The following is a 12,364-nucleotide window of genomic DNA, read 5'->3' as shown; positions in this document are numbered from 1 at the left end:
TAAAAATTGCCCTGGTCTCTTGGATAACATTGCTTATTAAAAGCTTAGTCAGAAATGGAGGTGATTGCTTTGAAGCTCAGAGGTTAGATAGCTGCAGAATAAGTGTTTGTTTGAAGTCACAGAAAAAATTGTTTGAAGTCATAGAGCAGTGAAGCTCTGACAGCAGCAGTGACTTCAGGTGCTGCACTGGAGCTTGTGCTTTCCCAAGAGGTTATTTGAAGAGCACTGCCAAGTAAAAAGCGCCTGGTGTTCTGTGCTCAGAAGGAAATGCCATTGTATGGGCACAGCCTTCCTCAAAAGAAACAACAGACTGAAAAATCTGTGGGCTCGCAGTTGTAGCTTGGGACATCAGGAAACGTGAACAAGTTCTGCTTTATTAATAATGATTGTGCAAGAGGGGCGAGCACTCTGGGTTTTAAAAACATTTTACAGCATTACCTTTTTGTAACTGTAGGTGCTATTCCAAAAGAGTTATATCTAAAACCAGCCTTTGTAATTGTTTTTATGTCAACACAGGTTGCATTGCCAATCATAGAGACTCAGTACCTGCAGAGATGTATAGGGCTGGGCTCACTTTTCCCTTGAGCATGAATTCTTGGTGGCTTTTATTGTTCTCCTTATGGTTACTTTTTCTTAAAACCCTGGAAACTAGACATGAAAAAGAATTACTTAAGCTGTTGTATATTCTGTGTTTGCTCTCTTGAGAACCAAATGAGGAGAGGTTTTCTATTGAGATGTATAGATACATGTTTATATGTGTACATGTTAGGTATTTAGCTTTTTTTTTTTTTTTTTTTTTTTTTGATAATACAAAGTGGTTTTTATCATCTCTTTGTGTAAAGCTATGGATGACACAAATGTGCTTTGGGAAATCCAGTAAAATTCCTTGAAGTTTCATGGTTTTTTCCTCTATTTGTAGTTTTCATATACTCACCTTTTCACTTCACCACTTAGTTTTAGCTGCTTATTTTCTGTGATTGCAGTAAGACAAAAAGATTGATGCTGTTGGGTACAACTGGCACATTTAAAAATGATCCTTTTAAATCTAGTAAAACAACTAGTGAGAAAGCAATAAACACCAGGAGGGAAGCTGCCACTTCAGTTCATGCCAGTTGGACTTCATGCTGTGTCATTAAGAGTTGCTTAGTAGGTAATCTGTAGTGCCTGTTTTATTGGATTAGCAAAAACAAGCACAGTGTTTAACCCTTGTACATAAAATGAAAATTACCCCATAAACTTTTAATTAAAAGCCTAGTGCCAAATAACATGACTAAATTTAGAAAACCTGTAGAAATACTGCAGAAGATGATGATGGGTGGGATTGCTTGCTGTAAAAATGCTAAAAGCCACCTAAAAAGGGGAAAATCAGAAATTTTCTCAAATTTTAGGTCTCTCTAATGTTTGTATGTTAGCAGAAAAAAGGAAAATGTTGATCATGGGCCTTAGTGACATGAGACTTCACCTGCCACTCAGCAGCCTGTACAGTTAGATGAGAAGGAATTAGTATATGAATATGAACTGTATCTTCACAAGTGTTGAGTGCTGACCTAAATCTGATTTTCCTTGAGATTTGTGCACAACTCTCCCTGGTTTTACTTGACTAGTCATTGTCAATCCTTCTCTATCAGGCCTGCTTTTAAAAATGGATATATTGGTTTGGTGTTTATGTCTGCATGGACACGTGTGCTTTTCCTCTAGCAGCCTGTCTGACATCTTCTCCCACCACAGCCACCACCCCTCCAAGACAAGCATCAGCCTTTGGGGTTTGGGTGGTGGAGACAGCTTCCAGCAGAGGCTGACTGTGCTCTCACTCCCTTGTCTACCCTTGATCAGAGTATCTCCCTCAAAAGCCCCTGGGCTACACGATGGCCTCCCTGTCATGGTGCACCAGCCTGTGGTGTCTTGTCTGGGCAAAACTCCCAATCTCCCTTCTCCAGCATGCTCATCTCTGCACCTGAACTTTTGTGCTTGCACCTGAGCTGCTAGAGCAGGCTGATGAGCCAGGGCAGCCATGGCTGTGTGGCTCCTTTCCCACTATCAAAACAGGGCTTTTCATTGAGTAAGTCAAGGGAGGGCAGCTCACCTGGCTGCTGCTATGAAGCTGGCACCTGGCAGAGCCCCAGTTCACATCTCCTCGTCCATGATTCAACTAATACATTATTTCCTGGTGTGCAAAAGGAAAAAGCTTTTGCTATCAGCTAGACATACCAGTCTGTCCTGAGTGACCCCACAGCCTGTTTTATCCTTAAGACTGCTCTCCACAGTCTCTCCATGCATCGCTTCACCTTCTCCCCAGGTGGTGCTGGGTCTGCAGCACAGGGCAGCTCTGTGCACAAGAGGCAGAGGAAGGGCTGTCTTCTCCAGAGAAAAGTCAGATCTCTCAAATGTGGTAATTGTATTATAGCCTGGATTAATATGTCCTTCCAGTGCTTATAATGGGACAGCAAATACTGAGTTTTCGTGAACATGGGCACTGGTTCACCAAGGAATACTTACATGGAGAGCTGCCCTGATGTCAAATAAGCATCTGAGATGTGTATTTGAGGGAAGGACCCTTTCATGAACATTCTTTGAGCTGGGACCTTCTAGGGCTGGTTCAGTCACTGTAGACGGGTGCAAGTCATTAAATAGAAGAAAAGAAAAACCAGATATGTTTTATTGTCAATTTCCCCCAAGCTATTTTGGCACGCAGGGCAAACATTCAGTAGGAACTTCTTCAAGCTCTAATTAGCTACACATGAGTAATAAGGGCTCTTATGGTAAGTATTAACATAGAGGTGTAAGTAAGGGCTCTCAGGCCCTTGCCAGCTTAGTCAGTGTGGTCACACCTACTTCTTTCAGCAGCCACAGCCTGGAGGCAGGAGTCAGTGATTTAAAATATTTAGCAGCCTTTGCTGCGGTATAGCTGTGTGGATGGACTTGTGTGTTGTTGTGGATGGGCTGGGGGTGCAATTGTGAATGTAAAAGGATAGCCTCGAGGAATTGTTCCCAGAGGAGATAGTTATGGGTGCCTCTGGGCTTTTTGCATATACCATGGAAATTTGGATAGATGGAAGGAAAGGATTTTTTTTTTATTTAAAGGTGGAACTCAGCAGTAGTAACTGCACTACCCAAATTGCTTCCTTGGCTAATTAGTGGGAAATGGTGAAGCAAGAGACCAGCAAAACCTGGGAGTCATGACCATAGTCTCTGTGTGGGCAGCATCTCTCCTTTCTCCCCTCAGCCCTCCAAGCAGACTCACTTTCTCAGGAGGACTCTCTCTGTGATGGACACCCATTAGGCTTTGTTTGAAAACTAGCTCCTATGTCCTGGGTACGACTAGAACGTAAATGACGTTACACGCCATACCCTGCACAGCACAAGTAGTGAAACATTGATTTCATAGAAGTGTAGAATATGCTCAGTTGGAAAGGACTCATCAGGATCATCAACATTCAACTCCCCGCTCTGCACAGGACACCCCAAGAGCTACACCATGTGTCTGAGAGCATTGTTCAAATAATTCTTGAACTCTGCCAAGCTTGAGGCTGTGACCACTTCCCTGGGGAGTCTGTGTCAGTTTCCAACCACCCTCTGGGTGAAACACCTTTTCCTGATATCAAACCTAAACTGACTCTGCTTCATTCCGTTTCCTCAAGTCCTGTCACTGGTCACCAGAGAGAAGAAATCAGTGCCTGCCCCTCTGCTTTGCCTTCTGAGGATGCTGGAAACACACAACCAGGGTTGCCCCATCCCAGGTGCAGAGTCCAGCACTTGCCCTTGTCCAGCTCCATACAGTTGGTGATTGCCCATCTGCCTGATTTGTTGAGGTCTCTCTGCAGGACCTCTCTGCCCTCAAGGGAGTTAACATTGGCAAGCTTAGTATTCTGAGTATTCTTTTGAGTCCTAAGTCATTAATGAAAGTGTTTGAAGAGAACTGGAGCCCTGCAGAACCCCACTAGTAACTGGACAGTGTTGGAATTCACACCCTATTTCCCTCACTCTTCAGGCTCCATTGCCCCTAGAGTAACTCCAGCTTTCCCCACCTCCCAGCAGATGTGCTGCCTTCTCCATATCAGTATTCTGTGACTTGGATAGGAGGGAAGGCAGTGTGAGCTCCTTCTTTCTCAGCTGGCTGCTGCTTTCCAAGGCTCTCATAGGAGCACAAGGCTTTTTGATTCAGCTCACTCGACTTCAGCAGCAGAGTTGTGCCTGTTTGAGTGCAACCTCCTTGCTTGCAAACAGACAAGTGGCCCTGGAGGTGGCAGCTGCACTCCAGGCTCCCCAGACAGGATCTCTGCCTGCAGGAGGACCATAGGGTGACAAAAAGGTGGGTAGATTCTACCTCTGCATCTCTGACACTTCTGTGGTCTCTGTCACACTTGGCTGAAGGTACACAGAGGTTAAAAAGCTGCCAAAGCAGATGCCAGCCAATACAAGTGGCCTGTGATCTTGAGTCCTTTGCAGAGTCTCTCTAGCCATGCTGGGGGCCTTTTTGTTTTGTTTTCTGGGGTTTTGTTTTGTTGTTGTTTTTGGAGTGGGGTTGTGGGGTTATTTTGTTTTGTCTATTTTGGGATTTCTTGGGTTTGGTTTTTTTTATGTCTTTGTTAGATGGAAAATTTACATGGGCAGAATTGAACCATGGATACAAGTAATGAGACCTCATCACAGGCAAAGGATAACTGCTGCCAGGTGCTGTTTGTCGTGGTCATAGTGGCCCACATTTCCCAAAAAACAGTGTAATACACAGCTCTCTAGTTCCCACTTGTAATTATACGGCAACCACTGGAGCAAAAATACTGCTGCAAATAGTCCAATCTTGTTAAATGTCTTCATTAATGATCAGGTTGTAGAGTCCCTCCTTACTTGGAGATACTTAAAACTCCTCTGACATGGTCCTGGGCAACCATCTCTCAGTGGCCCTGCTAGAGCAGGGGGGTTGACAAGATGACCTGAAGACATCTCCTACAACCTCAGCCACTGCATGACTGGGATTTGGGGCACTGTCTTGTCCTCGGTCCCCCACCTGCAGTTGTACTGACACTCATGGACTTGTGTGTTAGCACAGAAAGCAAGAAACTGCTACCCCAGCAGGAACTCTGAAAAAAGGCTTTGTTTCAGCAGGATGCCTCCAGTAAACATGTACCTTATGTTCCCTAATTATTTAGCTACACACAGCTGAATTTGATGACCCTTCCCTGAGCCAACCCATCATTTCCCTTTCCAGCAGCTTTGGTTTTTCCTATCCAAAGCATTACTTTAGCTCTGAGGTCTTTATTGCCTGCAGGAATTGCACATTCATGGTACCACCAGCAGCATTTATCTCATGTTGTACCCTTAAGCTTTGGGATATGTCTTAGCACCCTTAAGCTTTGGGATATGTCTCTGTGTGTCTCCAGCATCCCTGTTCCTGATCCTCACAAGCTGCACTTCAGAGCAGACTAACCATGGGGCATTGGGGTGAGGGGGCAGGTTTAAAGGAGCTGGTGTTGGTTAGTGGGGCCTGCTTGACTCCACAGAGTTGCTGGCAGAAGGACTGCCCTTTTGCTGCAGTGTTATTTTTCCCAACAAAAAGCAAGAATTTTCTAGGATAACTCTTTAGAACAGATGTTATCAAATAGGTCTACAGGGATATAAAGGGGTAACTTAAACAATGTGTTTATTTTAAAAGGAATCCCATACATTTGGTGTTGGGGTTGTAAAATATACAAACTTGGAGAAATAAACATACAAAAAGAAGCAGGAAATCTGGGTGGGCACACCAGGGGAACTACTCCTATTTCAGAGCTCCCCATTGTGTCCTGATGTTACCAGTTCTGTACTCCTGTAGATGCATTGCCTGTGGGTCACCCCATGTGTTCGTCTGATGCTGGAGCTGTGATTCTCCTCTCAAGAGTCACTTGCTGCACTCTAGTACCAGCTGACACCTTACAGCACACCCAAAATTACCTTGGCCTTTTCCCAGTCTTCTCCCTGAGGGTTTTGAGTGGTTTTGTTGTTGCTCATCACTGCCCTCCCAGTGCCCTCGTGCCATGCCTCTATCAGGACTGCCTCCTCTTCACAGCCTTTTCCTCTCCACTGCCACCTCTGTCAGGATTAGAGAGCCCTTAACACAAAATGCTTCACCATGCTCCATTCAGGTAGAAAAGTGGTCACTAAGTCTTGGCCACAGGGTAAAGAAACCTCCCTGTGTTTACAGCCCTTACAGCAATGGGGTTGTTGATGTCAAGGTCCAGCTCTTCCTCAGTTCATGTTAAACCCACAGGGACTGATGGATCTCAACATTCTCCTCTTTCACCAAGGGCAGAGTGTAGAACAGAGATGCTTGGGGCAGTTTTACCAGCAGGAACATGGTGTGAGGGAATGTGGGTGGGTGTTTAACATGGAGCTGTCCTCCCAGGTGATGGGCTGATGGAGGCTTTTTAGAGTGCCAAGCAGAGCTGCCTGTGCACCCTGCTCTCCTGCAGCATCCCAGAGAGCACTGCTGTGGAGCACACACCTGCTTGGCCACAGCACACAGCTGCATGGGGGCATCTTGTCTAACAGAGCAGGGGAGGTGGAAGAGAGTGTTATTCTTGTTGGCTACAACAAACATAGTTTTTACATATCCCAGACAGGAACAACTATCTCCGTGGAGTGCTTGAAGTGCTGGAATTCACCAGCTGTTTTCTTTGGACACTGGTGTGTTGTATCTGGACAGAAACTGAGTCATGCTTTTGGACTCAGTACATCCGCTAGTCTGCTGTGCCAAGGAAACTTTGCCCACTTACACTACTAGGACCTCTTCTTGTTTTATAAACAGCAAGGCTGTTTGCCCTGGTTTGTGACCCTCTGGAAGAGAGAATGAAGGCAGCTCAGTCAGGGTCATAGGGAGAGCTGGGGCAGGGCAACTTCTCAGGCTCCAACCTGATGGCTTCATCTCTGTCCCTCCCTTCTGGCGGTCCTCACCAGTTCTGAGCAGCAGAATACAATGCACAGCATAAAATCCCAGCACATGAGGCAAGTGATAGGCCTCACCTAAGGAGCTGTCTTACAGAGAGCGCATGGCCCTCAGAGAGAGAATACCCCGAATAACCGGTGCTGTACGGAGTGCCCATGAGGTGCACATAGTGGCTGCACACACAACCTAGGGCTGCTTTCACAGAAACTCAGCTGTGGAGCAGTTCCTGGGAGCAGCCAGCAGCTTTGAACCCTTCTGGGATGTCACTGTCCAGTTTGGAAATGATTTTGTAAATGGGTTTCTTCCAGGAGGGATCAGCATCCTTGCCTGCCCTGACGGCGCTGAAGAACTCCTGCAGTGTCAGGCTGGCCACCTCCAGGAACCGCCCTGGCACCTGCAGCAAGACAGGTATCAGCCAGTGACACCACCCTGTCATGGTTCCTTCTTACCCCCACAAACGCCACCACCCCCTTCCCCCCGATCCCCCTCCTCACCTCGAAGTCATTCCCCTTGTTGTAGTGCATGTTGAGGGCACGGAAGAGCTCTGAGTCCCGGGAGACCTGGAGAGTGCAAGCATCCACAACACCCTCCAGCAGGGCCTGCCGGGCAAACTTCTCCACCTGGATGTAGTAAAACTCACGGAAGTTGCTGAACCACTTGATGAGCTGGGAGGTGATGCAGCGGCTGAACTGGTGGGGGGAGAGCCAGAGGATGGTGTTAGGCCAGACTGGATCCTCCATACCCACGAGCCCCTGCAAACCCAGCCGGGTATTGCTGGAGTGGCCCAAACCCAGCCCTGCCCCAAGCTGGGGCAATGACATCAGGGTGTCCAAGGTGTTCTCCACAGAGATTCGGATCCCAGCTGCCCTGCAGTGAGAAGGCACATTCATGGGGTGCTTTAATCTGAATATCTCGATTGCACAGAGTGAACAGCTGACAGCCCATGTCTGCCACAGCCCTGTGCACCTGCTCCTGGGTAGCCCATGCTGGAATGGGTGCTGTCCCTCATCTCCTGGCAGCAAGGCAAGGGGACACAAGAGCAGCCCTTTCCTCATGGTTCCCCAGGGAGGCAGGCTAGGTGCCACACCACACGGGAGCCCCGCCCAGCAGCAGTTCTGGCTGCCGCTCTTTTACCTGCACATCAAGGAAGTAGGTCTTCAGCAGAGTGGAGCTGGGGTATCGGGTGAAGAAAAACATCAGCTTGGCCTTCTTCAGGTGCCCAGGGGTCAGCGCCTCCTGCATCTGCCTTGGGGTCAAGGAAAGCCTACACGTAGCAAACCCCGAGCTCGGCACGTCCCTGAGCACCACCCCTGACACGTGCATGGCTAGTGCCCTCATAGCCCCTCATGGCCTGTCAGTGAGGCAGAGGGGGTTCATCCTTGGCTGGACAGCCACTGTTTTATCCCTTGAGAATCCCTGAGGAAGCTAGTGCTCCCCACAGCACTTCACAGTCATGTGAGAACCAGAATTTCCATGAGACTCCTGTTCATGGTTTAGGATGACAGGATCCCCAGTATGGCCCAAGAGGAGGCTTGGTAGCTCCTGGCTTATACCCACAGCTACGCTACAGCATCTGACCAGCCCTGAGGAGTGGCAGTGCCCCTCCATGTCTTATCCTCTATCCTCTATAACCCTTTCCTGCCCACACCTGTTTAGCCCCTAGGGAGCAGCAGGGACCTTGGCCTTGCTGGGGAGACCAGCGGGGCAGTGCCAAGCTGTGGCTGCAGAGGACAAGGGGGAGCACATTCCCCAGGGACCTCCAGCTGCCCCCAAAGGATATATGGGTCGAGGCAAAGGGCACTCCGTCATTTGCAGCTGGCAGCTCACCATGGCCATCCCTGCCAGCTGGCAGTAGTGCCAGCCTCTCCGTGCTGGCAGGGCTCAGGGGCAGGGGATGGTGCTGCTGCTGTCTCACAATCGATGACCTCAGTTTAACGGTTCCCCAGGGCAAGTTGAGGGGCTCTGGACAGCCCCTCTCCAGAGCAGATGGGCTCTCACGAGAGTTGCTGCCCCAGAGGCTGTGCTGGCCGTAGCCCAACAGCTGGCTCAGCAGCTGGCTGTGCTGGACAGGGATGGCTGAGCCCAGTGAATAACCCATGTTGGGTGCCCGAGAGGATTTTCTGACCCCCTTTGAACTGAAGGAGGCAGCATAAGAGCCTAGGCTCTTCCCCAAAGCTCTTGGCAGGACCTCAGCCTGGGGTGAGCCCAGGGAGCCTGGTGCATTCATGGGAGATGGCTTAGCAAGTGGTTTTCTGCATTTCCCACCAGCAGAATACTCTCTCCTGGCATCTGGCCCCAGCATCGGAAGGCTGTGGTGCTTCTGGATGTGGCTGTCTGCCTTCAGCCAGACAGTCTTCAGGACAGAGTCCACTACCTGGGATGTCACCGCAGACAGCTCGTGCTTCAGTGCCTGTGAGAGCACCCTCACTGCCGAGGGCAGACCACCTGTGTCACCTCTGTCCTCAGCCTCCTCCAGTCCACACACCTCCAGGACACTCCTCCTGAGAGGCACTTTGTGTGGGTTGCTGGTGGAAGTAGCACTGTCCTTGTTCAGTCTGTCTTCAGGCTTTCCAGGCAGTGGCTGCACTTTCTCTGAATCTTCCTGCATTTGGGCAGTATCCTCAGTGTCACAGACTTGGTAGAACTTCTCCTGAAGCCACCTCAACTGCTGCTCTAAAAAGCAGAGCTGCTCTTTCAGCTGCTGGCAGCCCTTGGCATGGGAGCTGCCCCCTGTGGGAGCCACTCGTCCAGCTGCCCCCATGCCCTGCTGGGGCACCCTTGGCTTCCTCTTGCTCTCCTGGGGCATCTCACCACCCCTTTCCCTCTCATGCCTAAAGGCTGTCTCCAGGCTCGTGTCAAATGCCCGCGGGGTTGGTGGGAGGCTCATGCCCTGGATGATGCTCTCCACCCTGGCCCGCTTGGCTCGTAAGTGCTGGTCACAGAGCTGCTCCCGTGGGTGCTGGTTAGAGAGCTGGTCCCCATCACCAGCACAGGGCATGGGAGCTGGGGCACGGGTTCTGGGGAAAGCCAGGGCTTGAGCTTCTTCTCCGGGACATGCACCACATTTGTAGTCATGAGGCAGGGCCACTGCCTGAGAGGAAGGGAAAAGAATGGTGGGATCCAGGTTCCTGCCAACCATTGTGTGGCTGAGGAGCTGTGGTATCAGGGATGCACTGGGGGAAGGCAAGTGAGAGTCAGTCTGGAAACAGGGCTCCGATTTCAGCCCCTGGCCATGCCCTGAAGTGGCACAGTCTCTATCCTGCTCAAAGCCAATCCTGCTGTCCATCATATTTTCTTCCTGCCTGGACAGACTGGCAGATTTCCCAGGTGTTTGATGTTTCAGCCTGCTACTGGTGTGGAACTGGAAAAAGAACAAGAAACAGGACCTCATACAGCAGTTTTCCAAGCATGGGGCCAGAGATTTTTTTCTCCCAGATTTCCATGGCTTCCCTGCTGCCCTGCAAAAACTATTGCACCAGGGAATGACCCAGGCAGAAACCTCCAGGCACTGCAAAACCTGTGAGCACACTGTCAGATGTCACATGACAGCAGCAACACCCTGGGCACCACTACATCTCCCACCTACCAGCCAGGCATTCATCATGTCTGGAGTACATTTCACCTGCTTTGGGCCTGGCAGTGCCTGGCAGCACAAACTTCCCACATCACCAGCTGCATCTGCACCAGATGCATTGGTGCACTGGGGAAACTGCCCTCTGGGCTTGTGGACTCTGGTATGAGGGCAGGGAGCACCAGGCAGAGCCCTCTGCCACGTACACCTGGGCAAAGGGGTGGGTTTGAGTGCTGCTGGGTGTTGGCAGAGCACAGAGGAGCAGCTGCGTCCCTGGTGAAGATATTCACAGCTAGGCCATGGGTGCTGCTGGCTTCTGCTGGCCCCAACACCTGCCAGCAGAGCCCCCAAGCACGGGGATGGGTGGCAGCACTTGGGCGCTGGGCCAGCACAAACAGGCTGGTGGAGGAGGGCACAGAGAGGGTAAAAGTGCAATGTGACCTGCTGTGGGCAGGATACATTGAGATGTTCAGGCTAACATAATATGGGGCTCCTAAGTGCTTGGCTAAACACTGAATAAAAGAAATGAGGATGGGGATTATCAGGGAAGAGAAAAAATACTGAGCCAGCAGCCCCAGGCTTAAAATTGTCATGCTGGCTCCAAGCAGGGATTCACCCCCTCCACTCATTCCCCGATTGCACAGCTTCGCAAAAGAAGGTGTAAAACATTGTATCCTGGGCGATTGCACAGTAACCCTCCCTGTGGGATGTTTCTTCCTTATCCACCTTAATTAGCAGTAGCTTTGCACCACCAAATTAGGACAGCTCTTGTCTCTTCCAGACACCTTTAAAGTCTGGTATTCTTTTGCTATTCCCAGAAATGCCTGATCATTTTCAACACCATCAGTCTCCTGTCCCTGTAACTGCTCTGCAGCAAGTCCTCCAGGCAGTGTAGAAAATGGGTTTCTTCTCAGGGGTTTTCAGCAGGATGCCTTTCTTCAAACACCCCTGAATTCCAGGCAGGTGCCTGGGAGAGCTCTACCTTTTGCAGAGTCACAGTCCTGACAAACCAAGTACTTTCTGGGTTGTCTGACACCACATGTTGATTTGTGTTGTCTCCCCACCCGTCCTGACCACTGGGGTTTCATTTTCCTGAGTGTCTGCTGTAGGGTCTTTCAAACTGCTCAGTTTCTCCACAGGCAGCACAAGGCTGGGGTGCCAGCAGCTCTCAACATCCTGCCTTGCCCTTGCGTTACAAGCTTCACCATTGCCTGCAGCTGCCTCTGAGCCTGCCATCTGCACCCAGCGAAGTCACACAGCAAACACATTGCAGTCATAGATTCCTCCCAACCCTAATCCTTTCCTCAATGGTGTGGTCCTGTAACCTCACTTGTTTTTCTATAGAAACACCTTCTTTTGACACTTGCTCGCAATTTCTCTCATCTGCTGTGCTCAACAGCAAGGTCAGGAGCTTACCTGTCCCCTGGGCTGAGGTTTCCCAGCCCCCTGGAACCTGGCTGATATAGCCCTTTTAAGCAGATCGAGTCAGAGCTGGCAAGGTGACCTCCACTTGGTTAAGGTTTCCAGCACCACCGCCTTTCTTCTGGAGATTGGGAGGGAGGGAGCAGAGCCTCCCGACCCAGGCCATGGCATCCCGCTGTGGGTGGCCTTGGCTCCCCCTCACAGCACCCCCGGCACCGCAGGACCAGACGGTGCTGCCCTAAGCAAACTGCTCCTGCTGATGCAGCTCTTTCCCCACGAAGTTAGCAGGTGCGTGCTTTGGTTCCCACTCTTACTGGCAGCTTTCACTAGTGCCACCCTCCAGAACACTAAAAAGCAGCCGAGACTCCTCCTACCTGAAGAAAAAGACAGGAACGAAACGAAGATGCTCAGAAGACGAGGGCAGTGTGCCTTCTCCAAAACTGAAGCCACCC

General features: G+C 50.1%; 1 protein-coding gene across 1 annotated transcript; it reads right to left on the bottom strand.

Moving 5' to 3' along the window:
• Window positions 1-5,663: 5,663 nt before the first annotated feature.
• On the bottom strand, window positions 5,664-12,356 carry PROX2 (prospero homeobox 2). Its single transcript, XM_053980530.1, has 5 exons — window positions 12,287-12,356; window positions 8,677-10,280; window positions 8,054-8,165; window positions 7,414-7,608; window positions 5,664-7,313 (listed from the first exon to the last, which is right to left on the bottom strand). Exons 2-5 carry the CDS (start codon window positions 10,206-10,208, stop codon window positions 7,128-7,130), a joined length of 2,025 nt encoding a protein of 674 aa, XP_053836505.1. The 5' UTR covers window positions 10,209-10,280; window positions 12,287-12,356; the 3' UTR covers window positions 5,664-7,127.
• Window positions 12,357-12,364: the final 8 nt, after the last annotated feature.

This window comes from Vidua macroura, chromosome 6 (assembly GCF_024509145.1).
Source record: "Vidua macroura isolate BioBank_ID:100142 chromosome 6, ASM2450914v1, whole genome shotgun sequence".
Lineage (NCBI taxonomy): Eukaryota > Metazoa > Chordata > Aves > Passeriformes > Viduidae > Vidua > Vidua macroura.
The sequence above is the reverse complement of the archived record's forward strand: the minus strand, read 5'-3'. Positions and strand labels throughout refer to the sequence as shown.

Coding starts and splice junctions, on each gene's coding strand:
- PROX2 (XM_053980530.1), bottom strand. CDS start 10,208: ATGATGGACAGCAGGATTGGCTTTGAGCAGGATAGAGACTGTGCCACT. Junction 7,609..8,053: donor CCTACTTCCTTGATGTGCAG/GTAAAAGAGCGG, acceptor TCCCCCCACCAG/TTCAGCCGCTGCATCACCTC. Junction 7,314..7,413: donor ACAAGGGGAATGACTTCGAG/GTGAGGAGGGGG, acceptor GTCTTGCTGCAG/GTGCCAGGGCGGTTCCTGGA.